The sequence below is a fragment of the Dothidotthia symphoricarpi genome, assembly GCF_010015815.1.
Source record: "Dothidotthia symphoricarpi CBS 119687 unplaced genomic scaffold P153scaffold_17, whole genome shotgun sequence".
In the NCBI taxonomy this organism is placed as follows: domain Eukaryota; kingdom Fungi; phylum Ascomycota; class Dothideomycetes; order Pleosporales; family Dothidotthiaceae; genus Dothidotthia; species Dothidotthia symphoricarpi.
Window position 1 is genome coordinate 361,646 of NW_022985024.1, and position 22,840 is coordinate 384,485.

The window sequence follows — 22,840 nt, forward strand, 5'->3', positions numbered from 1 at the left end:
AATAAGACAGAAAACACGTCTTGTCAGCTATCTACCTCGTTCAATCAAGGATTAGTACGAAGTCAAGTCGTGAAAGTCCATGGCTTAATCAGAACCACTCGTGGAGAGACACGTAAGTGGTGGTACAAATCAGAGACCCAGTTTCCACTCGAAAGAGCACCGCGGACCATCGTGAGATGGAAAACGTGCAGTGAGGGGTATGGTCTCGAAATACGAGATCACTTGGCTCCATCTGGTCCGGGAGAGGCGTAATGGTAGGCTGTATCATACACTCGGTGTGTCCTTCCCCTCTGTCGCTAACGCATCTCAAGATCCGACGGATGCATTCATCGTCGAGGACATATTTGTTTGATTCAGACAGATTATAACGATCGTCTGCCGTCTAGTATGGTGAGTTTTTGCAACACACCATCGACACATATCCACATGGTACGAACTCAGCAATCCGATGCAAGGAGAGATTGTTGATAAGAGCTAGGGAAAGGCTCGATAGTGCGCATGCAACCGGTCCCATTGTCGTTGTAGTCGAAGATCAGCCGGGACTGGAGCTGGCGTTCGATGTCCAAATTCGGAAATCAGATCCATACCATAAGCTTAGGTCCGTGCGATTGCGAGGGGCACAGTACCAACTTTTGTTTTCCAACCCTGTCACGATAATATTCCACTGGAGCCACGCAAAATCAATGATTAAGTCGGGCTGCCGTTCGGCACACTAAGGGTTTGGGCTTCTGGCGCGCCGTCTCAGCCCCTGCCTTATCGTATACTGGATCACGATGGCAGACCTAGGAGGTGCAGCGGACGTTAGTAAAGGCTGATTGTATGTGGCGCTTGACTACCATTCGCTGTTCGATTACGTTCGTACGTTTCACTGGCTATCACTTCTCGTAAGCGTATGGAAGTGATTTCCCCATGGGGTGATAGGGTGTCCGTTTACTCGATAAGGTTGAGGGCATGACGTTGCCACATAGCCATATAATAGTACTTGAAGAGGTCTTCAGGTAACCACATTCAAGATCAACTATCCTTCTACCACATCAAAGACACTGTCTCACACTGTCTTCTTTGGAAAACCCTTCTTCTACGCCAACCATACACACATATTGCCCACAATGGTCGGATCATTATTCAACTACCTGGGCTTCGGTGGCTCAGCCGCTCCACCGCCAGCAGAGAAGACCGCTGTTCGCGCTCTGCCTGGCAACTGGTATACCTCCGATGAGATGTACCAGCTTGAGAGACGCGCCATCTTCTCCCGCAGATGGCTCATCATCACACACAAGTCAAGACTTCAGAACGCAGGTGACTGGCTCCGTTACAGTATCGCCAACTACGAGTTCATAGTCTCCAAAGACCGACAGGGCGAAATCCATGCTTTCCACAATGTTTGCCGACACCGAGCCTATCCCGTCGTAGAGCAAGAAGCGGGCAACTCGAAAATATTCTCATGCAGATACCATGGTTGGTCATACGGTCTGAACGGCAACCTAGCAAAGGCCCCTGGCTACCAAAACCTCCCCACCTTCGACAAGGCCAAGAACGGACTCCTTCCCATCCACACACGTCTTGACAGGAATGGCTTCGTGTGGATCAACATGGATTCGAAGGAGGTGCCAGATGTCGCTTGGGACGAGCAGTTCGGCGGTGCAGACGAACAAGCACGATATGATAAATTCAACTTTGACGACTACGTCTTCGACCACACATGGAACCAGGAGGGAAACTACAACTGGAAGATCCTCTCTGACAACTTCAACGAATGCTACCACTGCAAGACGACACACCCAGATATCGGTGCCATTGTCAGCGTCGAGTCTTACGACGTCCACTGCAAAGCTGATCACATCCAACACGACCCCGCAACGACACAGGAACAGCGCGACAACGGCCTGGAGATTGCTTCGACTTATTTCTTCCCCAACGCCTCCATGACAGTCACGTAAGTCTCCCCTCAATCTGCATCACATGATATTATCGTATACTAACCAGACGACCAGCCCGCACTTCATGTTCATGCAAAAGTTCCTCCCCAGCTCGCCCACAAAATCCGTCATGTACTACGAGGTCTGGCGCAACAAGAACTCTTCGGAAGAGGACTTCTTGCTCATCAGCCAGATGTACAAGCGCGTCATGCAAGAGGACAAAGTACTGTGCGAGCGCTCGCAAGAAAACATCTCAAACGGTGTCTTTATCAACGGCGAGATGCACCCACACATGGAGAAGGGCCCGCTGTTTATCCAGAAGCGATGCCGTGAGGTGGTCATGGAGCACAACAAGCGCGAGAAGGCGGCGGGTAAGCAATTGTGGCCTGCGAAACAACAGCTGGAGAACGTGGGCAACTCGGTGATTAGCAATGAGGATGTGGAGTTTTGCGAGGGCCTGGCGTGTGGGAATGATAACGAGAAGAGCGAGTTGGCTTGGTGAGTTGGGGATGTGGTAACGAATTATGGGATTGATGATGGTGTTTGGGAGTGTTTTGCTTGGGAAGCCCAATTTGGTTGTCCAGTTAGTACACTTTGGTATTGATATTGGACGGGTTTTGGCGTTCTATGTTCGGCATTGCAGCGCTTATGATGGTTTTTGGGCAGCAAACGTATATTCTTCACCAACGAAGCCACACTAGGTAGTTTGTGTGTAGTTACAGATCAACAACAGTCTTGACCGGATCCTCCTCCTCCTTCTCCTTCCAGCCAATGACGTCATTGGACTATACTGCTGCATTCAAAAGGCAGCATACTCGCACCTCACATATCCACAGCACACATCTACTACTCACAGCAAACTTCACCATGCCTCCAGATCCTAAAGCAAAGCACATCGTCTTCGACGTCGTCGGAACCCTTGTCTCCTACGGTGAGCAAGACTCCGGTCCAAATACTATTTAACACATTTATTAATTGTATCCTCGTCTCCAGAGCACTTCTTCACCGTCATCGACCGCCGTCTCGGCCCCACCCTCAGTGAACACAATATCTCCGCACGGATTCTAGGTTTCGCATGGCTCGAGTCGGCAGAGCGCGAGTACACGTATCTCTCCCTGTCCGGCCAATACGTGCCCTTCGCAAAAGTCTTCGAAGCAATCTTCTTCCGCGTTCTGCACTTTGCCGGCGTCGCTGACCCGAGGAGCATCGCAACAGAAGACGATGTAAAGTACTTCATGCAAGAGTACAAGAACTGCCAAGTCCGACCAGGTGTGAAAGAGTGCGTGGAGCGCTTGCGAGATGCGGGATGGACAGTGTGGGCGTTTACGAGCGGGGACCGCGAGAGAGTGACGGGGTACTTTGAGAAAGGGGACGTGCGGATTGAGAGCGGGAATCTGATCACGTGTGATGAGGTGGGCGTGGGGAAGCCGGAGCTCGCGGCTTATAAGAAGGTTAAGGAGAGGATTGGGGTGGAGCCCGATGCGGGGTTGTGGTTTGCGGCGGCGCATTCGTGGGATGTGAGTGCGGCTGGTAGGGCGGGATTTAGGACGGCGTATTGTACGGTGTTGGAGAAGGAGGTTTTGGAGGATGTGTTTGGGAAGACGGATGTTGTTGCTGATACGCTGCCGGAGCTTGCGGATAGGATTGTTGCGGCGGTAAAATGAGGAATTTACTGTGTGTGTAAAAGTCAGTATAGAATCTGACTTGTTATTGTTTCCACAAAAGGTATTCGTACTATTCGACATGCACCAAACCAACCCACTGGACCACAAAACGAGTGGCTCGCTTCATACACAACCACAACACTCCCCCAGGGCCTCACCCAGAGGTACACGTCACTCACCAGGACATACCATCAACACCTCCTTTTTCCCACGGTCAAAGCAAGCCTCGTCGCCATGTCATCGCCGCCCCCATCCTGCTTCGCTGTCCAGAGGCTGAAAACACAGGACCATATACGTGGCACAACCCGTTTGTCTTCCAACCACACACTCAGCCCCAGTCATCAGCCTCAAACTCAGCCACAACCACGATGAAACGACCAAGCACGTATAAAACACTCTCATCCTCCAACCCCACCCCATGACCAAAGAACCCCGGAAACCACAAAGAAAAGCATACATGTCTTGGACCTGATCGCCAATCGGAGCCCAATGTGCAGTATCCAAGTAACGCGCTTCCCGCAGTGTGGATGTATCAAGACTTTCGTGTCTGGGAGTATTGAGCGGTGTCGTGGGTTTGGTCGGGGTGCGTGTTTTGGGCATCTTGAGAGGTTTGAACTCGTTGGATGGGAGGGGGGCATTTGTGGGAGGCATTTGGGGGTCGGTGAGCAGGTATGTGGGGAGGGGGCGGGGAGGAAGGGGGAATAGATGGGTTGATGGATGGGGAGATGTACAGAAGGGGGGGGGGTTGTGAGGCGGTGGGGGTGGATGGACGACGTTTGGTGAGTAGTGACAGTACAAGACGGTGCAGCATATAAAAGGTTTTGTAGGAATGGCTAGTTTCTTCGAGAGAAGTACATGCGTGTGCTTTTCTGGAACTCGATGCTTGTCTTTTTTGCTATCACTAGTTGAGTCATGGATTGAATGATTGAATTCGTATACATTATCACCTCACTCCTGCCAAACTCTTTACAATACCACACTATCTCATACCGCCAACCCCAACACGTAAAGTTCAACATACACGCCCTCCGTTCTCTTAATCCCACACTTACTCAGCCCAGTACCGTGAAAAGAACACTCATCAATCAACCTTACCAAGTCTGCAGTTCATAGAACAGATGTACACATCAAAGCGATACTAAACTCATTAGCGTTCCTTATTGATTACAGTGTTGACTAATATTCTACAATCACTATCTATTCAGGCATTTAAGGAGATAGCGAATGAGTCCACAACAAGTACAACTCAGCTAGATATGTAGTAGTTTGGGTTAGAGCATCGACCTCGTTTCTACGGGGTTGAATTGCAGCGGTGTAGGCATGCGGCGGAGAGGTTGGAGGAAGTAGGAGGAGGTGGATTCTAGCCTTGGGTCTTGAACGTGTCGAAACTTGAAGTGCTTGTTGTTTATTTTTCAGTGACTGCAAAACGAACTGAGGCTGTACAATATCACGTGTGGGACTTGCTATCTTTCACTCAGTGTATGCTTGTACTAGTAAGTTGGTATGAATGTGATGCTCTGTATGGTATCATGGCACTGTGTACGAATCGAATCGAATGACATCCCATCTTCTCCCCTGCACTCCGTTTATTTCATCCCCCGTATCACTTCTTAAGCGGTCTCCTTCCACGACTCCAACAACAGCGCACCACCAGCGACAATACCACAACCCCCCACACCCCAATCACTCAGCACCCCCTCCTCAACACTCCAATGCAGCGTCATAGGCGCATACGCAATATTGGACGCAAGATCCTTCCACCAAAGCCAATTCTTCGCCTTCATCTCCTCCTTACGCAGTTTATCCTCCTTCTCGCCATCATCCACCACCCCCTCACCATTAGAATGGAAAGTCTCAAGCCCCAGTCTCGCAAGTTCAAGCCCCACATACGCAGCCCAGAACCGCGAGCTCCACACCCACCACTTGACCTCCCTCGCCTTCCCCGCCTCGCCAGCCCACCCACTACTCGTCAGCACGCCCTTGGAACTGAGATACGCGCCATTCTCAAGCACCTGAAACGCCACGCACGACGCAATCTCCGCCCACGTAACGCCGCGCAGGAGTTTCTCCCTCCCGCTCGCACCCGCGGGTAATGGAGCGAGATACGTGCCCCGCGCCCACGTATACAAGCCCATGCACCCCCACAGCCTTACGAAGATCCTGTAGTCTGCGATAGTGGCGGCGAGGGCTTTTGACGAGCCGACGGCTTGCGCGATGAGCTTTGTGGTGGTGGGCGCGGGGAGGGTCGCGATGAGGGTTTCGCCTGGGAGGAGGACGCCGTCTGCTTTTTCTGCGATTTGGGAGGCGATGTTCGAGAGTTTTCGGGCTAGGAGGCGCGAGAGCAGGGCGTGGGTTAGGGTTAGCGTGTAGCTGATTGTGCAGAGCAGGCGGTCTGCGCCGCTGGGTGAGGAGAGCAGTTTTGCGAGGCGCAGGAGCGTGTGGTCTGTTGAGTGGGCGGCGCTGGCGAGGCGGCGGAGGAGGAGGTAGCGCAGTTTTTGGAGGGTGGAGGTTGGAGGGAGTGGGCGGGAGGGTTTGTCTGGGGTGGAAGATGGGGGTTCGGTGGTGAGGGTGGGGTCGGATGGGATGGTTGTGCTGTTGGGGTGGGAGTCGTCCATCTTGTTTGGTTTATCGCGCTGGGCACGAGAGTTGGTACAAGTTTGATATAGTGAGGTTACTGGAATGTCGTGGATGATGGAGTTGAGAACGAGTGAAGTTTGACGCGTTTCAACCGAGGCTCGTTATCGGCTCTAAGGCGACGCGGCAATGGCGCGACATAGATTGATATGGTCAGCATGTGATGCTGGACCCTGCATTTCAACACGCTTGAACAGCGGAATGAATAAACAATACTCGAACTACTCCGATAAAAACAAACACGAAATGGGAGTAACCATAGCATTACGCCTCCCGTATCGACTCACGAAGCTCTGACCGCAAGTCCACAGACCTGAGACGATCGACATCCCTGTCGTATCAACGTCCTTCCCCAGAACCTCCCCACACGTCCAATGATCCGCCAACGCAGAGGCACGAGAGCCGGATCTCTCTCCTCACGTCTTCCCCCCTAACAACCCACCGCAAAAATGGCTCCCCACCTGCAAACACGCCGACCAACCTACCCACTCGCACATGCCTTCCGCCAGAAGCCCCGCCGTCTCCCCCTGGTGCTGCGCTTCGCAAAAGGCGCAATCCACGGCATCATCCTGGTGCCCGTAGTCCTGCACTCGCTCTTCACAGTACTAATCGTCTACCTCGACACCTACGTCGCAGGCAACCTCAACATCCCCTCGACCATCATCCCCTCACTCTCCATCGTCGTGGGCCTAATGCTCGTCTTCCGCAACAGCACATCCTACGACCGCTTCTGGACAGGCCGCAACTGCCTGACCACAATCAGCACCAGCGTGCGCAACCTAGCGCGCATCTGCCTCGTCAACTCGCGCAGCAAGGACGGCAAAGCGACGGAAGCCGAGCGCCGCGACACAGAGAAGATAGTCCGCGTGCTAATCGCAGTCCTCTACGCTATCAAACACAACCTCCGCGCCGAATTCAACATCCCCCCCGCTAGCCTCGCCCCGGCCTTCCAACCCGTGTCTTACGCCCGCTCGCGCCCCATGTCCCGTCGACCGAGCTACGTCGACCGCACGGCCTCCGCGCCCGCAACACCCACAGCCAGCACCCCACTGCTGGCCCGCAATCCCTCCGCCCTAGAAGCCGGGGACAGCCCCGTCCCAACAAAGAAAAGCGAATACGTCTCCCTCCTCCCCGACGGACTAATGGGCTACGAAGACCAAGGCCTCGGCCTCCCACTCCAACTCACCGTGCTGGTAGAAAGCTTCATCCGCCGCGGCGTGGACAGGTCGTGGTTCCACGCCCCCCTCGCCTCGCAAATGACCGTGCAAATCAACAACCTCGTCGACGCATACGGGCGCATGGAAACCATCCGCAGCACGCCCATCCCTGTCGCGCACCTCATCCATCAGAAACAGGTGCTTGCGCTGTTTACCTGCGTGCTGCCGCTCGCGATTGTGGACGACTACGGGTGGTGGAGTATCCCCATTGTGGCGATTGTGGCGTTTACGCTGTATGGGATTGAGGGGATTGGGATGCAGCTTGAGGACCCGTTTGGGTATGATAAGAATGATATCAAGATGGATGGGATTGTTGAGGATACGCGACAGGAGGTTATGGTGCTGTTGGAGGAGTGGAAGGCGACGGCTGAGGGGACGGCGTTGGGGGGGATGTTTGGGGTGAATGATTAGTGGGGTGTTTGGCTTTGTGGGGGGATGGATGGCTGGGTAGTTACTGGCTTGGGATAAATCATAAATTCGACAGTGGACAAATAAAGCTTAAAACACGATTCGGCTCTCAACAGAAAATACGACCCCCTTTCCAACAATCGTCCCGCCTAATAATACCACCCCCTCCCCCCTTCCCACTCCTCACCACCCAACCTCCTACCATAAAGCCGCTCAGCAGCCTGCGCCTGCGCCTGAGCCTGCCCCTCCCTAGCCCTAACCCTCTCACGCTCACGTTCCCCCTCCCTCACCCTCTCCAACTCTCTCAGCCCCTCGACCTCCCTAGCCGACAACCCCGCCGCACCACCACCCCAATGCCCCAGCGCCGGCCCGCCAATCAAATGCGTCTGGCGCGCAAATCCCAACGGCTCAGACGGGTAGCGCGGCGTATAAGCAGCAGTACCAGCAGAGAGAAGTCCCGACGGCGCCGCACCGCCCAGCCAGCCCTTGCCCGCGATTTCGACCCACGCCTTACGCACATCATTCTCCAAGGCGCCGCTCGACTCCACGGCGTCGAGGAAGCGGGCGCGGAAGGGCCATTGCTCGCTCTCCAGTTTAACGAGGTTAGGCGGCTCAGCGGCAGCGGTGTTTCTATGGAGACCAGGGGAGAGGTAATCCGGCGAAGAAGAGGGGGCATGGACGAGGAACTTCCTGGCCCAGGCTTTGAGGTCCGGGTCAGGTTCGCCGGAGTGGTAGATCTCGCTGAGCAGGGCGACGGGGTCTTCGTATGTAGCGCCGTAGGCGTTCATGCGGGATAGCGCGTAGGTCTTGCATTCTGCGAAGCACATGTTGGTGCCGAGGTTTGCGAACTGGATGTCTGCGAGGAGGGTGGGGAGGGTGTTTGTGCCGCCTGATTTTATGATTGGGGGGCCTTTCTTGCTGGTGCTTAGGCCCATGCCCATGGTGAGTGCGGGGGGGTCGGGGCGGTAAGAGCCTGTGTGTAGGAATTCGAGGAAGCGGAGGAAGGTCTTTTCGGAGACTTTTTCGTGGATTTCTAGGAAGCGCGATTTTGCTTTTAGGAAGGCTTTGCCGATGCTGAGGAGGTCGTCGATTTTTCTGCTGTCTACTAGGATGGGCTTGTCTTTGAAGAGGAATTCGACGGATTTGGCGGAGGGTGTGGTTCGGGAACGGGGTTTCTTCTCTAGCTCGTGGCGACGGTCGTTGTATATTTCGACTTGGGCAGAGCGCACTATCTTCGGCCAGTCGAAGAGTGGTTTGCAGACTCTACCGTACCACTTGTCAATGTCGCTTTCGGAGAGCTCTTCGACGTCAGGATGGCAATGACTGCAGTACCACTTATCCTTGTCCTTGCGCTCCATCGGCTTCTTTTTCCTTGGGTAGTAGTCGAAATGACGGAACTCGCCAAGATCATGCCCAAAGCTGAGAGGTGTGAGCTCTTTTCCGTGGGCAGCTGAGAGCTTTTTGACGACCATCATGATCTTGCCGAAGTGAACGCCGTGAGCCAGACGTCCATACTCCACCTCTTCTTCCTTCTGCGGTCCACATGCGACTAAAAAGTAGGCGTGGATCATGTGATGAATGAGAATGGCAACTATTTCCCTCGACCTAGCATATCCAAGTACATCGTTGTTGAGGATGATAGAAACACGTTTGCCCTCTGTTTTGGGTCCCCAGCCGTGCGTGTATGTGGCGCCAGATACATCCGAACCTAAGTTTTCGACATCGAGGAAGACGGCGTTCTTGAGATGTCCGGCAAAGAGAGTTTCGTCGAGCTTGTTGAAGATACGGTATGGTACTTCCTTGAGTAACCCCTCCCTCTCCAGCGCAGCAGCACGGATACGAACACTCCGTAGCGTCTCAGCAGCATCAGGCGAGTTCTTCTCGTCGAGAAAGTCAGTAATGAAGGCGACAGCCCACTCGATGTTCCATCCCAAGTTCTTGTTGCACTCGAAATTGGGATCCTGGAGCCGTGAGGCTAGGCTGGATAGCGGACGACTAAGGTCGAAAGGGCGTTGATTGTAATACAAGTCTGGCTCCGAGTCAGACTGGGACTGATATGAGTGAAATGGTGGTTGCACTAAAGCACCAGGTAAGTTGGCACGATACAGCGCGAGATGGTGTGGAGAACCGAACGTCATGAGGCCGGATTTGAGGAATGTCAAAACCTGATCCGTTTCTGCTGGGCGTTACTGTTGTCTGTGTCTTATAATTGGGATCCGACTGAAGCTCATGACGCTTGTCACCCGCCTGTGTAAACTCCGTCGGGCTGTGAGCGGGTTCGTGTTTCCCGTGCGGGCTTAGCATCAGACAACAACGATCGAGAGCGTTCGAATTACAAGTGAAAACGCGTAGTTGTTTGCTATCTGTAAACGGCATTCGTGCCAAATCAGGAGTGCTGTTCGAGAATCGTAACGTCCGCGCCAGCAGACCATCTAACGGACTGAACACTGGGGACTTCCTGGAAGAGGCCTGGCAATGTGACCCAACAAGCACATCTCGTTGCTCCAATACGCTTTGGTCATGCGGGTTATTGACAGCAATGTCCTGATAGCTTATCACAGAGGTTGGACAAATGTTACACGCACTTTAGAAGGAGCCAGTCTCGCCAATGATATACAACCGCCTTGGGCGAGGCCACGAGTACAGTTGCCTGACTGGTCTGCAGCTTTGTTAGTATCACCATGCGCGCGGCGGATATCAGAGAAAACGGCCAACGGCATGACGAAAGTGAGGCGAGAGCAACCAGCAGGATATAGTATATATTTAGTAAGCCCACGCGCAGCCCTCCAATCATTCAAAAAAAAAAACAAGGGATATACAAAGTCGTTAGCCGTGGACAAGGAGCGAAGCAGCCTCGTTCAGGCGACGAATGCTAAAGAAACATTAATGATGCATGACGACAACCGAGTGACTGAACATGGTTCAAGTTGTCACTGTGTGTTCCCGCCGTTTAGTAGCGAGGTGGTCCTGGTTGACCGGGAGGGCCGGGAGGACCGGAAGGACGGTCGTTACGGTCGTAATCGTCGCCGGGCCTGCCGCCGGCCTGGCTTCTCCCGCTGTTGTAGTCTCTCCCGCTGGCATCGCCGTAGTGCTTGCGCCTGAGAGCTGCCAGCCTCTTCTTCTTGGTGGAGGCGTTGATGTAGGTGCCAATGATGAATCCGATGATGTTGAAGAAGGGCACCCAGGTGTTCTCAGGGAGGAACTGCTGGGCGAAAGCCAGCGAGATGGGCGAGACGACCCAGCTGACCTTCATGACGGGCCAGAAGCCGGCCTTGACGGTGGCGCGCACCTGGTGGAATGTGCGGGCGCCGGCGATCAGGGCCATGGAGGTGAGGTAGACGCCGTTCTGGATGGGCGAGATCTGCGTACGTCAGCGGGTCACTCGCAGGCAACGTCTTGTCGCAATGACACTACTTACAATAAGGTTGCTCGCCAGGATCTGCAGGATCTTGGCCTTGAAGCTCTTGCGGCCCTGGAAGACCTTCTGCAGCATGCTGATGAGAACGTGACCGAGAGGCGCGCTGATCAGGGCGCCGTAGATAGCCATCTTAGGCACACGCGACGTCATGTAGGTGCCGTTCTTGCTCCTGTCGTGCGCGATCCACGAAGCAGTGAACTCCTGCAGACCCGACAGGGTGCCCGAGGTGAGCATCTTGGTGCGCAGCGGGTTGCTCTGCAGTTGCCCGAGGTACGCCTGCAACATGGCCCGTCAGTATGATGCGCTGCATAGTATGCTCTGCCATTGCGCGACACTCACTGCGAGGTATCCATTCAAGCCGCCGCCGCCTTTTGTCAGGGCCGCGCCTACTCCTTGCAGCAGGTCGCCCTTGCCGGCTGCGTCGATAGCATCAGCCGTCGTCTTCACCGTATCCTTCTCGAATTTGACCGACATGGTGCGTGGTCTCGTATGCGACGGTCGCGAACAGCAGGGAGACGCGTGTGCTGGGGTTGTCGGGCGCTTGTGGGGAGTCGTAGGATGAAATGGAGTCGTCAAGCTGACCTAACGATGGCTGGGGAGATGCGCCTGTTGTTGTTGTCCCTCGGGTTCCTTCCCAATCTGCCGCTAGCGCCGACATGTAGCTAAGAAAGGCGCACTGACACAATCGTCCCACGACCTCGGTCTTGCATCGCTCATACGCTTACGTGCCCTGCGCTGTGCGGAGTTCTGCGGTAGTCGGGCCAGGCAGTTGCTTGAGAGCCTTCACTTCCATCTGCCGTGCCTCCAGACTTGCTGAAACTGGCTGACGAGCATTTGCATGACGCTGATCGGGGAGGTTGAGGAACATCGTCAGCCGCAACTTGCCCTTGGCGTTTGATCAAATCTTTCCATATCGAGCACTGGTGCGCGATTATGTGCTCAATTCTCTGTCTTCTGGCTTGATTGAGAATCTTCAAGCGCCGTGGGACGGCACCAGATCGTGGCGTCGGTATCCGCCGGACGAATGGTGCGGGTGGGTACTTGCGCAGGACGCCACGAAGATTGGTCGTGTGTAGGGCCGAATTTGATGACAGCAATGACCATGTTACGACGTGGGAGCACTGGTAGTTTCACACACAGAAAAACGACCAGAGAACAGTCTAATATATACACTCTCTCATAAGACCTTGATGCGGTAAAAAGTCTTGAGTGAATTGCTCTCCATCTAGTCCATCTCCTGTATGATGAGAAGAATATATGCCAGTTACAACCCATACACACTGCCATCATGCATACTAGCAAATATAGTAAAAAGGTGTTCAGGCACAGTTCCAGCATGAGAGTAGTAACCGCCAGGCAAATCCATCGACGAGGACAGTCGTACTACTTCTTGACACATGATGAATTATCGGTTTGTGCTACGCCCATCTCGTCACTCTGTCAGGTCGGCACGTCTTCTGCTGAGCCTTTTCTTAAACCACTTTCACTCGTTTTCGCTCTTCGTAACAGTCTCCATATATCCCATACTCATCATGGGCGAACCTCATCCCTCATTGTGGACCCCCTTCAAGTACAAATCATGTTCTATTCTGGCAGCAAACACTCGAGGGCACTGTGCAAGGCATGCCAGTCTCGAGTGACGCTGATTGCTACCGACCTGGGCTCCTTCCTCTGTTTGACAGGTCTGGATCAGGGTCCAGTATCAACCTCACTATTGGCTTCTTCCACGTTCTACGCTTTCCCTCATGATTCCCCACCTCCACCGCCTGGCCATTCACCTCAACCCCACGCGACGCCGGACTATGCAAGTAGGTACAGGGCACATCAACCTGATCGACCTTGTTAATCAGATTCAGAGCCGTACCACCATGCCAAAGCGGCGTCTGCGCACAATGAACTGCACTCACGTCGACATGGATAGGATCTACGGGCGCGACCAGCATTGCTTTGTTTGCGGACGCTCCCCCTCAATTGGGTTCCTCTACGAATGCCGGCAGGACCATGATGGGGAGTCACTCTACGATATTCTCTCACCGAAGGAGGACAGGATTGAGGTGGTCAGGTCGACTCTGAGAGTGGAGCTGGAAGTCATTGGACTGAGCAAGAGCGTTATTCTGACTGCGGAGCAAGGCGACTATACTGCAGCTCAGCTGGAACTGCTGAAGAGCCAGAAGCGAGAACTCAAGCAGATCATTGCAGATACACTCCAAGCCAGCCAGATCAACGATGCGGTGGCAAAGCTGGCAGCGACTCCATCAAACCATGACGGCGCGTTGAGCAGCAAGCCGACTATGGACACAGTGAGTAGTCTCGACCGATATCATTCTCAACAGCAGCCACCATCTACCCTCAAAGACGGCAACACGCCATGCTAACAACGCAGAAGATTCCACCGATCTGCGCCTTCAAAGCTTGCCACACATGTCGCCCGTACTATCGAGATCGCGTGTACATCTCCTTCCAAGCCGTTCTTGCAGCCGACTTCGCGCCCATGAAACCAAACGACACACAGCTACTCCCCACCAAGTCCGCGCAAATCATGCGCAACATCGGCAACACCGTCCGTCCCTACAGCCCCACGCACCCTGCCTTACCAACCTCGTCGACGGGCTCCCCACAAACAGCATCCACCACCTCCGAATCAAGCGAGCTCACCTTCAAGACGACACAAACAGACCTCGACCAGATCCGCGCCCAACGCCGTCCCCGCCGCCGCTTCTACAAGATCGGCCACCGCTCCTCAGGCGAAATAGCACGCGACCTCTCCCGCCTCCCCCCGTTCCTCACCCCCCATGGCCTCAAAACAGCGATCCAGGGCATCTTCCGTCCGAGCAGGGAGTCGAGCTCCGAGGGCTCCAACATCACTCTCCCGCTGCCACGAACAGGCACAGTGCGCGATCTGCACGGCACGGAGAGCGTGGGCGAGTTCGACTTGGGGGCTTTGCGTCGGGTTCGGCGCCAGAAAGAGCGGAATGAGATTCGGAACGGGACGTATGTTGGCGGGTATGAAGATGTGGTGATACCTCCGGTAACTGGTGCTGCGCTCTTGGGAATGGAGGACACGGGCACGTCTGATTCATCGGACTTGTCTGTTTATTCGTGTGTTTCTGAGAGTAGCGAGGCGGATGGCAGCGGCGATGGTACGGAAGGCGCTGGCGAAATACATGCGCTTGACGTGCCTGGGAAGAAGAACGCACCGATGACTCATGTCGACGAAGTAAACGACGATGATGAAGATGAAGATACGGAGATGGGGGATGGTCTACAGAGCATCATGGCGCAGAGGTGAAGGCTTACATGGGAGTTTCTGGGGTAGAACATATGGAGATGGAATAGGGATAGGGGTAGGGCGTGATATCGCGCGTATCAAGTCGGTGTTCGACACCACTTTCTCGAGAGGTATTCGTTTGGAGAAGTGAAGAGTATAGAAGCTGGAAGGGGGCAGGGATATGAAGTGCCAGTAATGATTTAGCAATTAGCCCTTTTGCATGACTAAGTAGGAAAAAGGGGTGGTGCGTGTATTATATTTAATGAGAAGTAAATCCATGTACAATTTCCTTTAGAGTACATAGTTTTTATATGCATGTACTTTACACATACAATCATAATCCTATATTCTAATATCATACAGCAACCACCCAACCACAATATCATACACCCCCCTCTCACCTACCGCCTCCCAAGTTTCCACCTCGCAATCCTCCCCTGAATATCCTCCCAGCTAAACTCCTTCCTGCGCAACCCCTCCTGCTCACCCTCCTGCAACACCACCGTCGGCGCCCCACTCCCCTCCCCCACATTCCGCACCTCCCCACCAAACACCTGCCTCGCCACACGCCTCAAATCGCCTATGTTCACATCCTCAATCCTCCCACACATCTCCCTAACCCCCACCTTCCGCCCATGAACCTGAACCTGCCTCCCCAAATCCTCCAACTCCACCATCCGACTCTCCAGATTCATAAGCAACGAAGAGCGAAGCTGATTCTTCGCGCGTTGAACCTCGCCCTGTTTGAGCGCCGCATACCCCGTTTCATCGCCCAGGGACTTGAGTTCGCGACACATGACCTCGAGCATTTGTGCGACTTGGGCGGGGGCGCACGAGGCTGCGATGCCGAAGAGGCCGCTGTCGGTGTAGCTGTGGTTGAAGGCGATGCAGGATTCTACCCAGGCGTGCTGGTTGAGCACGTTGGTGTAGAGGCGCGAGTACATGCCTTTTCCGGGGCCGCCGGCGGAGAAGGAACCGCCGCCGCCGAGGAGGGTTTGCAGGGTGGCGAGGGCGTAGATGTCCGGGGAGGAGATGGGGAGGGCTTCGAAGGCGAGGTGGATGTGGGAGAGGCGGGGGAGGAAGCCGCCTGTGTAGTGGGAGGGTGTTGATGTGTCGATTGGGGGGAAGTTGAGGTCGGGGGTGGTGGTGATGGAGGCGTTGGAGGTGGCGGATGTGGAGAGGTTTTTGAAGAAGGGTATCTTGGAGAGGAGGGTGGAGGTTTGTGGGGGTGCGCCGGTGGGGGTGGGGTGGTCGGCTGTGAAGGGTTGTTGCTGCGAGGTGGAACTGGTTATTGTGCTGTCCTCGCCGGCGCCGATGAGCGATGGGCCCGTCCCTTTTTCCATGTCGCCAAAGTACTCTTCTGTGAGGCGCACGGCCTCGTTGTGGTCGACGCCAGCAAAGGCAACGACTATCCTGTCGGGCTTGTAGAATTCTTTGCGGTAGGCCTCGACGACGTCCCGGTTGATGAAGGGCAGGCGCTCCTTGGGACACAGCAGTGGGTTGCCCAGCGTGTTGTCGCGGTATGCGGCCATGTGTACCAGCTCGGGCAGGATCAGCTCGGGCTTGCTCCAGATCTCCCCAATCTCGTAGTCGGCCGTCTCCAGCTGCTGCTGCACCTCGTCTTCGGTGATGCGCGGGTCCCGTATTGTCTCAGCGAGCACGCCGACAGCATTGGGGACGGCCGAGTTGAAGGTGGCCGACTGGTACATGAGCGACTCTCTCGACGAGGCGCATTGGATGTTCCCTCCCAGCGACTCGAGCTTCTCGGCCATCTGGTCGCCTGTCGTCGAGCGCGTGGACTTGAAGGCGAGGCGGTCGACAATGTGGCTCACGCCTCGGAGCGCATCGTTCTCGTACCGCGAGCCCGAGTCGACGTAGACGCCGATGCCGGAGAAGTGACCGGGCAGGGCCTCGGTGGCGACGCGGATGCCATTGGGGAGGGTCGTGATCTGGTCGAGCTCGACGGGGTCCTGGCGCTGGTGTTAGCAGGGCGTGTACGGGTGCGTGGAGCTGCACACCTTTTCCTCGGCCACGGTCGATGCCAGTCTTCTACCGGTGCATGGCGCTGGGGTTGTGAGGGCGGACGAAGCGTGTGCCAGTCCGCGGGCTAGTGGGCGGACAGTGCGAGGTCTGAGCATGGTTGGTGGGCGCCGTGGTGAGTGCCCGCGAAAGTTGCTCCACGTTCGGAATTTTGGTTGCATGACATAGCACCGATCGACATCACGTGACCATGACAGATCTGCACATGCCCGCCAGCCAGGCGTGTGTCTGAGAGAATGCATGGGCCGGGGGTTTGGAGCTCGTCGACCATGATGCGAGTGAACGTGGTGCTGAGGGCGGAGAGGGCGCGTCTAGACACGGCCTCGAGCAAACCCCAACATTGACTGCCCAAGAGATCGATAAAGCGCGCGGCGTTGCAAGCATGGTTCTTTGCATGTTCTTCTCCTAGCGTGCATGCGTGTGTCGACGTCCAGACCCAGACCTCACCGGTTTGTCTTCGCCGTGAGGTTGTTAGTACTTCAGCCTCCTCTGCACGCCGCCTTAGCCGTTACCCCGTCTCTTGTCCAGCAGGCTGCTCGGCACTACCAGCACGCAAGGCTGTGCACTTGATGAACTGAACTGACCGTTTGGTGCTGCCCGTCCAACAATCACCGCGCCCCAGCATTCACAGCCGCCGCAACGCGCCTCAGGCCCCAGTCGTGTCCCGTGCCGTATTATGTTCACTGCCCCGGCCCCAGGTCCCCCTACCGTCTCCGCGACTGCCACAGCAACCGCCAACCCGCCTCCCCAGCGCCCCCACGGCCGGCGAGGCTTCAGTTTTCTCAGAGGCCTGCACCTGCACTCGGGCCCCGCTGACGATCAACCGCCACGTGAGGACGTCAGAGTCCCCAAAACACGGGCACGCGCTTTAACACACACCCCGCCCGCCTCGCCCGCCCACGCGCCTGTGCCCTCGGACGTGCCTGTCCCCCAGAGCCCCGTTACTCGACCTGCGCCCTTGTCCAGACGCCAGACAGCACCCACCTCGCCCGCACCCAATCCACCGCCGCCTACCCACGACGACGACAACGACGACGACAACTCCTCCTCCTCCTCTCCCCCTGCCACCCCGACCGCCGCCATGACGAGAAACCGCGCAGAGACGACGACGCCCCAGCTGCTGGTGCGCAACAACACGGGGCCGACACCGGCATCCGCCCCCGGCCTGTCTGCTGGGGATCCCGCCGAGGGCAGCGCAGAGGGCCCCGTCTCCGCCAGACACCTCCCCTCGATTCGCTTCATCCCCCACACCGACCCCAGAGCGGGCAGGCCCTCGCTCCAGTTCCCCACCATTACCCGCACACTACCCGATGAGTCGGCCATCATTCGCGTGGGTCGTTACTCGGAGCGAGACAACGCCCCTGAGATATCGTCCAACGTGCCCTCTGCAGCCGCCGTCGGCTTCAAGTCCAAGGTCGTCAGCCGCAAGCACTGCGAGTTGTGGTGCATGGACGGCAGCTGGTATGTCAAGGACGTCAAGAGCTCGTCCGGGACATTCCTCAACCACATCCGCCTGAGCCAGCCCAACGTCGAGTCGAAACCCTTCAAGATCAAGGACGGCGACATCATCCAGCTGGGCATAGACTTCCGCGGCGGCGAAGAGATGATCTTTCGATGTGTCAAGATTCGCGTCGAGTGCAATCGCGGCTGGCAGCAGGGGCTCAACAAGTTCAAGTAAGTTCTGCAGACTTTGTATCACAATCCAGCCATTGACCGCGCACAGCAAACAAACCCACCAGCGCCTGCGGAACCTGTCCAAGAAAAAGGACAGCGACAGCGCGTCCACACACACCTCCGAGTGCGCCATCTGCCTCATGTCCATCGCAGTGGGTACCCATGTGACGTCATTCCCCTACCCCAGACTGACAATTCCACACAGCCTTGCCAATCTCTCTTCGTCGCGCCCTGCTCGCACGTCTGGCACTACAAGTGCATCCGACCGATCCTCAACGGGCCAACATGGCCCAACTTCCTGTGTCCCAACTGCCGCGCCGTCGCCGACCTAGAAGAAGACGTCGATGACCCCGACGACCTCGAAGAATGGGAAGCAGACATGGCAGAAGAAAGCGGTGGCGACGCCGACGCCGACGCAGCACACACAGACCAACAGCTCACACCCCGCCCCTCAGCCGCCCTCTTAAACGGCAGCACCACCACCAACGAGACAAGCACAACCGACCCAACCACCCTCGCACACCTCCAACAAGCAATCTCAAACATCTCCCTATCAGACTCCCACGGCATCCCTGCCCCCCAAACCCCACACCCCCGCATCTCATCCCCCTCAGACAACCTCACCTCCTCACAACCAGTCTCCATCAACGTAAACGGCGCAAACGACTTCTCGGGCCTAACCCCCATGTTCGCAAACACAATGGACGGCCTGACCCCCGGCGGCGTGCACGACGGGCCCATGACCCCGCGGAACGACGCGGGACCTTTCGTGCTCGACGGCAGCGCGGGGCGCGCGGCGGGGGCGCGGCTTAGGGATGCTGCGCTCGCGGGTGGGGATGGAGATGCGGAGGGTGAGGGTGGGGATGAGCCGCCGAGTTTGCCGCCTATACGGTTTAATTAGTCGATGGACATGTCTGTCTGGATGGGCTGTTGTTCTGGTTTCGGGGGTTTTGCATCGGTGTTTCTTTTGGGGGCGAGGGGCGTTTGTTTGGCTGGAGGGGGCGTTTTGGGATGGGGGGTTGAATGGATTGGACGGGATTGAATGGATTGGAGTGTTGTGTGCGGTGATATCGTATATCTGGTGGCTTTGCTGGAGGGGGGGAGTGAAACGATGGATGTATTATGCGTAAATGTCACTTCTTTACTGGGCTCTTCTTCGTGCGCTATGGGAGGTGTCGTGGGGGCTTGTTGTGGAGTCACTTGGGTCTTGTTTTCTTTCTTGGGTTGTCTTGGTGTTGTTCTTATTTTGGAGCGCACTTTTCTTTGTGCGGAATAATACACACTCTCATATCCATGTATATGTGCATATTGATGTCTTGATGTCTTAATTAACTGCGCTATGCATGTCTTCCAACTTCCCACCCCGACAGTGCAGTGATCTAGGTACAAGTATAAAGCTACGGACACACTACGTTGCTTGCAGCATAACAACCACCAACTGCAAGGTTGGATACCCCGGGGACAAAACGCTAGTAGACGTATACCGATAACACCCAAAGCGAATAGGTTTCACACTATTCTTGTGTGTAGTAGTCAAGCAAGCTATTGCAACAATCTCTCTGCGTGCAATCTAATTCCTGGTCTTTCGATCACAAGACAAGACACGATAGCACAAAACTTCAATTCAGGAATCATATTCATGAGCTACCAGAGTCCATCCGCAGACGAACCAGTCCGCACCCACGCAACCCCCCAATCCCGCCCAGATCAGAACACCGTAGCATTCGTGAAACCCCGCTCATTCACAAGTCCGTAGCCTTAACGTGAGACGGTTTTGCTTCGCCCTCGTATGCCTACCTAGTACCTGCCACCGGGGGGAGGCGCACCGTACTGCTGCTGGCCGGGATATCCGCCCTGTGGCGGACGCTGCTGGCCGTACTGTTGTTGACCCTGTGGCGGGTACTGGCCTGGTGGTGGAGCGCCGTATTGTCCTTGGCCACCCTGCTGAGGAGGATACTGGCCTTGTCCTTGGGGAGGGTATTGGCCTGGTGGGGGAGCGCCATATTGACCCTGTGGGGGACCACCGTACTGGCCCTGAGGAGGACCGCCGTACTGACCTGGTGGAGGCTGCTGTCCGTAGCCCTGCTGTCCGTAGCCCTGCTGGCCGGGAGGACCGCCGTAGCCGCCAGGGGCTGGGTGGTTGGATTTCTCATCCTTGGAGTCGTAGCTGTGATCAATGGCACCGAGGAGGAGCTTTACAATCCACAGAGACGGGCTTAAATCTACCGGTCTTTGTCGTGTTAGAGATGCGTTGAGAATCAGTTTAACTATACTTACGGATTGGCGCGCATCATCTCTTCCTGCTCGTTCTCGAAGTCTATGATGGAGTCAGCAATCAAAATCGAAAAAGTGGAAAGAGTGAGCATACTTGATGTGCAGTCAATCTGTCTGCCTATCTGAGGATCCTCATCAAGCTTTCCAAGGAACTTCTTGGCCATCTCATCGTTTCCGACCTGTGCGAATTCGAATGCGATACCTCCATGACCGTACTGTGGGAAGCGCGACTGGAGGGTATCGAATGCGTAACGGATAGTATCGAATACAGCGTTCTGAGGCTCACCAGCCGGCTGACCATCTGTGACGGAGATGACCAAGACTGGCTTCTTGAGCTGACCCTGAGCGGCCTTGTTGAGTACTATGTCGTCAATGACCTTCTTTCGGAGCTGGGTACCCATAGGTGTAAGACCCTTGAACTGAACACCACGCATGATCTGTTCAATCTGGGATTCGTTCGTTACGCCGTCGTGGAGGGGTCGTCCCTGCTGGTCACGCATGCCAGCGAGATCAGTGTTCATGAAACGCAGAGAGATACCGTCGGCGTCGAAGAGTGTGGCCGCAAAAGAGACTCGCTCCAGAATAAGGCGCAAGTCCTTGATACGGCTACCTTCCTCCTCGAACTGCATGGAACCACTGTCATCTGCCTGAAGTTAGCTACCACAGTACTTCTTCCATCGTTTCGCATTTTGGATTTACCAATGTAGATGACAATGTCGTAGAGAGCCAACTTGACAATGTCGTTGGCAATCTCTTTTGCGATACCCCAGCGCTGAATGATCTGGTTGATTTTGGCCGGAGCTTGGTTGGCGATCTGGTCAAGAATCGGAGAGTTTGGTGGGTAGAAGTTCTGAAGTCCCTTCTCCTGGATACAGGCTTGCAACAACTGCTTGTAACCGGCAATCTCATTAGGACCTGCCTGGACTTGCTGTGGCTGAGGAGCTCCATATTGCTGTCCTCCCGGTGGGCCGCCCTACACAATTTAGTCAGTCAAGGCCCAAAAAACTTGAAATACATCGACTCGTGCTTGCTCTGCATCGTCATAAAAGAAACATGGTTAAAAGCGAAATATCATTTGGAAGTACGAACTTGAGGCGAGTATGGTGGTACCTGGCCAAAAGTTTGGCCAAACTGTTGTTGTTGACCGTACGGAGGTTGTTGTTGCGCCTGGCCCCACTGATTCTGCTGTTGCTGGTAGGGTTGCTGAAATTGTTGCTGTCCGTATGGTGGCGTAGGTGGTGGTTGGTTCCATTGATTTGGGGCTGCCTGTCCTGGGTATGGAGACTGGGGTTGCTGAGGTTGAGGAGAATACATGGATTGGGGCATGTGACCAGGTGGCGGTGGAGGAGGGGGCCTGTTGTATCCCATCTGTCCTTGAGGGTAGGGCGAAGATGTTCCATATGCGCTCGGGTTCTGAGGCTGAGCATACGGAGACTGTGGCGGCGCCTGGGAGCCGGGACGAAGAGGTTGCGGAGGTTGCGCGCCTTGCGCATAAGGTTGTGGTTGTTGTTGACCTGCGTAGGCCTGATAGCTGGCGTTGTTACTCGCCATCTTGCTCGAAAGAGGCATCGTAGTTGCCAAGAGGTGAAATGTGTGTCGATTCCTAGGATGACGTCTAAGAGATAGTAGAGGCGCAATAAGAATACCAACAGCGATGTAGGTCCGAGTGAAGTGCGTGCGACGACCTAGTATAGTGTGGCGCGGGTGTTCGGATGGTGATGACGATGCAGAGCAAGGAAGTACAAAGAAAGAGAACTGCTATGCTTACCTGAGGAGGTGCGCCGGCACCTGGTGGGCCGCCTGGGTAAGCCTGATATTGCTGCTGTCCGGGCTGCACCACGTTAGTGAATGCTTGGGGCAAGGGCTTTACGAACTTACGTAGCCACCCTGTCCACCCTGTGCGCCCTGGGGAGGGTATTGTCCTGATGTCGCGTTTGCTGCGGCCATCTTGCTTGCCAACTGACACACCTGTTAGAACTGCAAGCCGCGGCGCCCAACGATGACGACGCGGGGCTTTGGAGGGGCAGCCAAGAGGCCGGAGGTGGACGCTCAACTTACACCCATCTTTTGGAATTGTTTGCTGATATTTTAAGCTGTAAGGCTGTGTGGAAGATCGAGAAGGTTGATTTCCGAGGTTGGAAAATTGGAAGCAGATGCGGTAGGTAAATAACTGATGAGTAGGCACCCTGTTTGACGAGGTGAGAGAGCTGGAGCTGTCATCATGGCCTGCCTTATGTCTACTCAGCCACAGTGTGGGTCCACCTACTCGACGGACTCCACCAGCCGTCATCGGGTGATCGGCCTCATTGAGGTGGTTGGGCATT

General features: G+C 55.4%; 10 protein-coding genes across 10 annotated transcripts; 5 read left to right on the forward strand and 5 right to left on the reverse strand.

Annotated features, from left to right (window-relative positions):
- Nucleotides 1-1,109: 1,109 nt before the first annotated feature.
- Nucleotides 1,110-2,421, forward strand: P153DRAFT_378028 (ISP domain-containing protein; the record flags this gene model as incomplete). The annotated part of the gene is made up of 2 exons (XM_033669772.1): nt 1,110-1,936; nt 1,995-2,421. The coding sequence occupies 2 exons, from the start codon at nt 1,110-1,112 to the stop codon at nt 2,419-2,421; spliced, it is 1,254 nt and encodes a 417-aa protein (XP_033520834.1).
- Nucleotides 2,422-2,786: 365 nt separating this feature from the next.
- Nucleotides 2,787-3,583, forward strand: P153DRAFT_388483 (HAD-like protein; the record flags this gene model as incomplete). The annotated part of the gene is made up of 2 exons (XM_033670756.1): nt 2,787-2,850; nt 2,913-3,583. The coding sequence occupies 2 exons, from the start codon at nt 2,787-2,789 to the stop codon at nt 3,581-3,583; spliced, it is 735 nt and encodes a 244-aa protein (XP_033520835.1).
- A 1,467-nt stretch (nt 3,584-5,050) lies between these two features.
- P153DRAFT_369161 (uncharacterized protein) lies at nt 5,051-6,304 on the reverse strand. Its single transcript, XM_033668694.1, has one exon. It carries the CDS (start codon nt 6,196-6,198, stop codon nt 5,194-5,196), a length of 1,005 nt encoding a protein of 334 aa, XP_033520836.1. The 5' UTR covers nt 6,199-6,304; the 3' UTR covers nt 5,051-5,193.
- A 109-nt stretch (nt 6,305-6,413) lies between these two features.
- Nucleotides 6,414-7,845, forward strand: P153DRAFT_346179 (uncharacterized protein; the record flags this gene model as incomplete). The annotated part of the gene is made up of 1 exon (XM_033666113.1): nt 6,414-7,845. Exon 1 carries the CDS (start codon nt 6,667-6,669, stop codon nt 7,843-7,845), a length of 1,179 nt encoding a protein of 392 aa, XP_033520837.1. The 5' UTR covers nt 6,414-6,666.
- A 476-nt stretch (nt 7,846-8,321) lies between these two features.
- P153DRAFT_259885 (uncharacterized protein) lies at nt 8,322-9,695 on the reverse strand (the record flags this gene model as incomplete). Its single annotated transcript, XM_033662822.1, has 1 exon — nt 8,322-9,695. A coding segment is annotated over one exon (1,374 nt), but the record flags the coding sequence as incomplete, so codon positions are not given.
- A 1,097-nt stretch (nt 9,696-10,792) lies between these two features.
- On the reverse strand, nt 10,793-11,734 carry P153DRAFT_388487 (uncharacterized protein; the record flags this gene model as incomplete). The annotated part of the gene is made up of 3 exons (XM_033670757.1): nt 10,793-11,203; nt 11,261-11,536; nt 11,600-11,734. 3 exons carry the CDS (start codon nt 11,732-11,734, stop codon nt 10,793-10,795), a joined length of 822 nt encoding a protein of 273 aa, XP_033520839.1.
- A 1,302-nt stretch (nt 11,735-13,036) lies between these two features.
- Nucleotides 13,037-14,651, forward strand: P153DRAFT_399229 (uncharacterized protein). The gene is made up of 3 exons (XM_033671710.1): nt 13,037-13,068; nt 13,117-13,560; nt 13,644-14,651. Exons 1-3 carry the CDS (start codon nt 13,063-13,065, stop codon nt 14,547-14,549), a joined length of 1,356 nt encoding a protein of 451 aa, XP_033520840.1. The 5' UTR covers nt 13,037-13,062; the 3' UTR covers nt 14,550-14,651.
- A 123-nt stretch (nt 14,652-14,774) lies between these two features.
- Nucleotides 14,775-16,694, reverse strand: P153DRAFT_322326 (uncharacterized protein). The gene is made up of 2 exons (XM_033665173.1): nt 16,547-16,694; nt 14,775-16,498 (listed from the first exon to the last, which is right to left on the reverse strand). Exons 1-2 carry the CDS (start codon nt 16,664-16,666, stop codon nt 14,930-14,932), a joined length of 1,689 nt encoding a protein of 562 aa, XP_033520841.1. The 5' UTR covers nt 16,667-16,694; the 3' UTR covers nt 14,775-14,929.
- A 309-nt stretch (nt 16,695-17,003) lies between these two features.
- On the forward strand, nt 17,004-19,530 carry P153DRAFT_369165 (uncharacterized protein). Its single transcript, XM_033668695.1, has 3 exons — nt 17,004-18,242; nt 18,292-18,394; nt 18,448-19,530. Exons 1-3 carry the CDS (start codon nt 17,245-17,247, stop codon nt 19,141-19,143), a joined length of 1,797 nt encoding a protein of 598 aa, XP_033520842.1. The 5' UTR covers nt 17,004-17,244; the 3' UTR covers nt 19,144-19,530.
- Nucleotides 19,531-19,603: 73 nt separating this feature from the next.
- On the reverse strand, nt 19,604-22,470 carry P153DRAFT_369166 (uncharacterized protein). Its single transcript, XM_033668696.1, has 6 exons — nt 22,395-22,470; nt 21,606-22,347; nt 21,216-21,489; nt 20,611-21,159; nt 20,520-20,559; nt 19,604-20,472 (listed from the first exon to the last, which is right to left on the reverse strand). Exons 2-6 carry the CDS (start codon nt 22,083-22,085, stop codon nt 20,040-20,042), a joined length of 1,776 nt encoding a protein of 591 aa, XP_033520843.1. The 5' UTR covers nt 22,086-22,347; nt 22,395-22,470; the 3' UTR covers nt 19,604-20,039.
- Between the last annotated feature and the right edge of the window lie 370 nt (nt 22,471-22,840).

Excerpts from the sequence above, each read along its gene's own strand:
- P153DRAFT_369166 (XM_033668696.1), bottom strand. The coding sequence starts at position 22,085 with ATGCCTCTTTCGAGCAAGATGGCGAGTAACAACGCCAGCTATCAGGCC. Across the intron at positions 20,560-20,610 it reads ACAGATTGACTGCACATCAA|ACTTCGAGAACGAGCAGGAA; the intron begins GTATGCTCACTC and ends ACTCCATCATAG. Across the intron at positions 20,473-20,519 it reads GAGATGATGCGCGCCAATCC|ACCGGTAGATTTAAGCCCGT; the intron begins GTAAGTATAGTT and ends AACACGACAAAG.
- P153DRAFT_322326 (XM_033665173.1), bottom strand. The coding sequence starts at position 16,666 with ATGCTCAGACCTCGCACTGTCCGCCCACTAGCCCGCGGACTGGCACAC. Across the intron at positions 16,499-16,546 it reads CGACCGTGGCCGAGGAAAAG|GACCCCGTCGAGCTCGACCA; the intron begins GTGTGCAGCTCC and ends CACCAGCGCCAG.
- P153DRAFT_399229 (XM_033671710.1), top strand. Across the intron at positions 13,561-13,643 it reads GCAAGCCGACTATGGACACA|AAGATTCCACCGATCTGCGC; the intron begins GTGAGTAGTCTC and ends CTAACAACGCAG.
- P153DRAFT_369165 (XM_033668695.1), top strand. The coding sequence starts at position 17,245 with ATGTTCACTGCCCCGGCCCCAGGTCCCCCTACCGTCTCCGCGACTGCC. Across the intron at positions 18,243-18,291 it reads CAGGGGCTCAACAAGTTCAA|CAAACAAACCCACCAGCGCC; the intron begins GTAAGTTCTGCA and ends GACCGCGCACAG. Across the intron at positions 18,395-18,447 it reads TCTGCCTCATGTCCATCGCA|CCTTGCCAATCTCTCTTCGT; the intron begins GTGGGTACCCAT and ends AATTCCACACAG.
- P153DRAFT_369161 (XM_033668694.1), bottom strand. The coding sequence starts at position 6,198 with ATGGACGACTCCCACCCCAACAGCACAACCATCCCATCCGACCCCACC.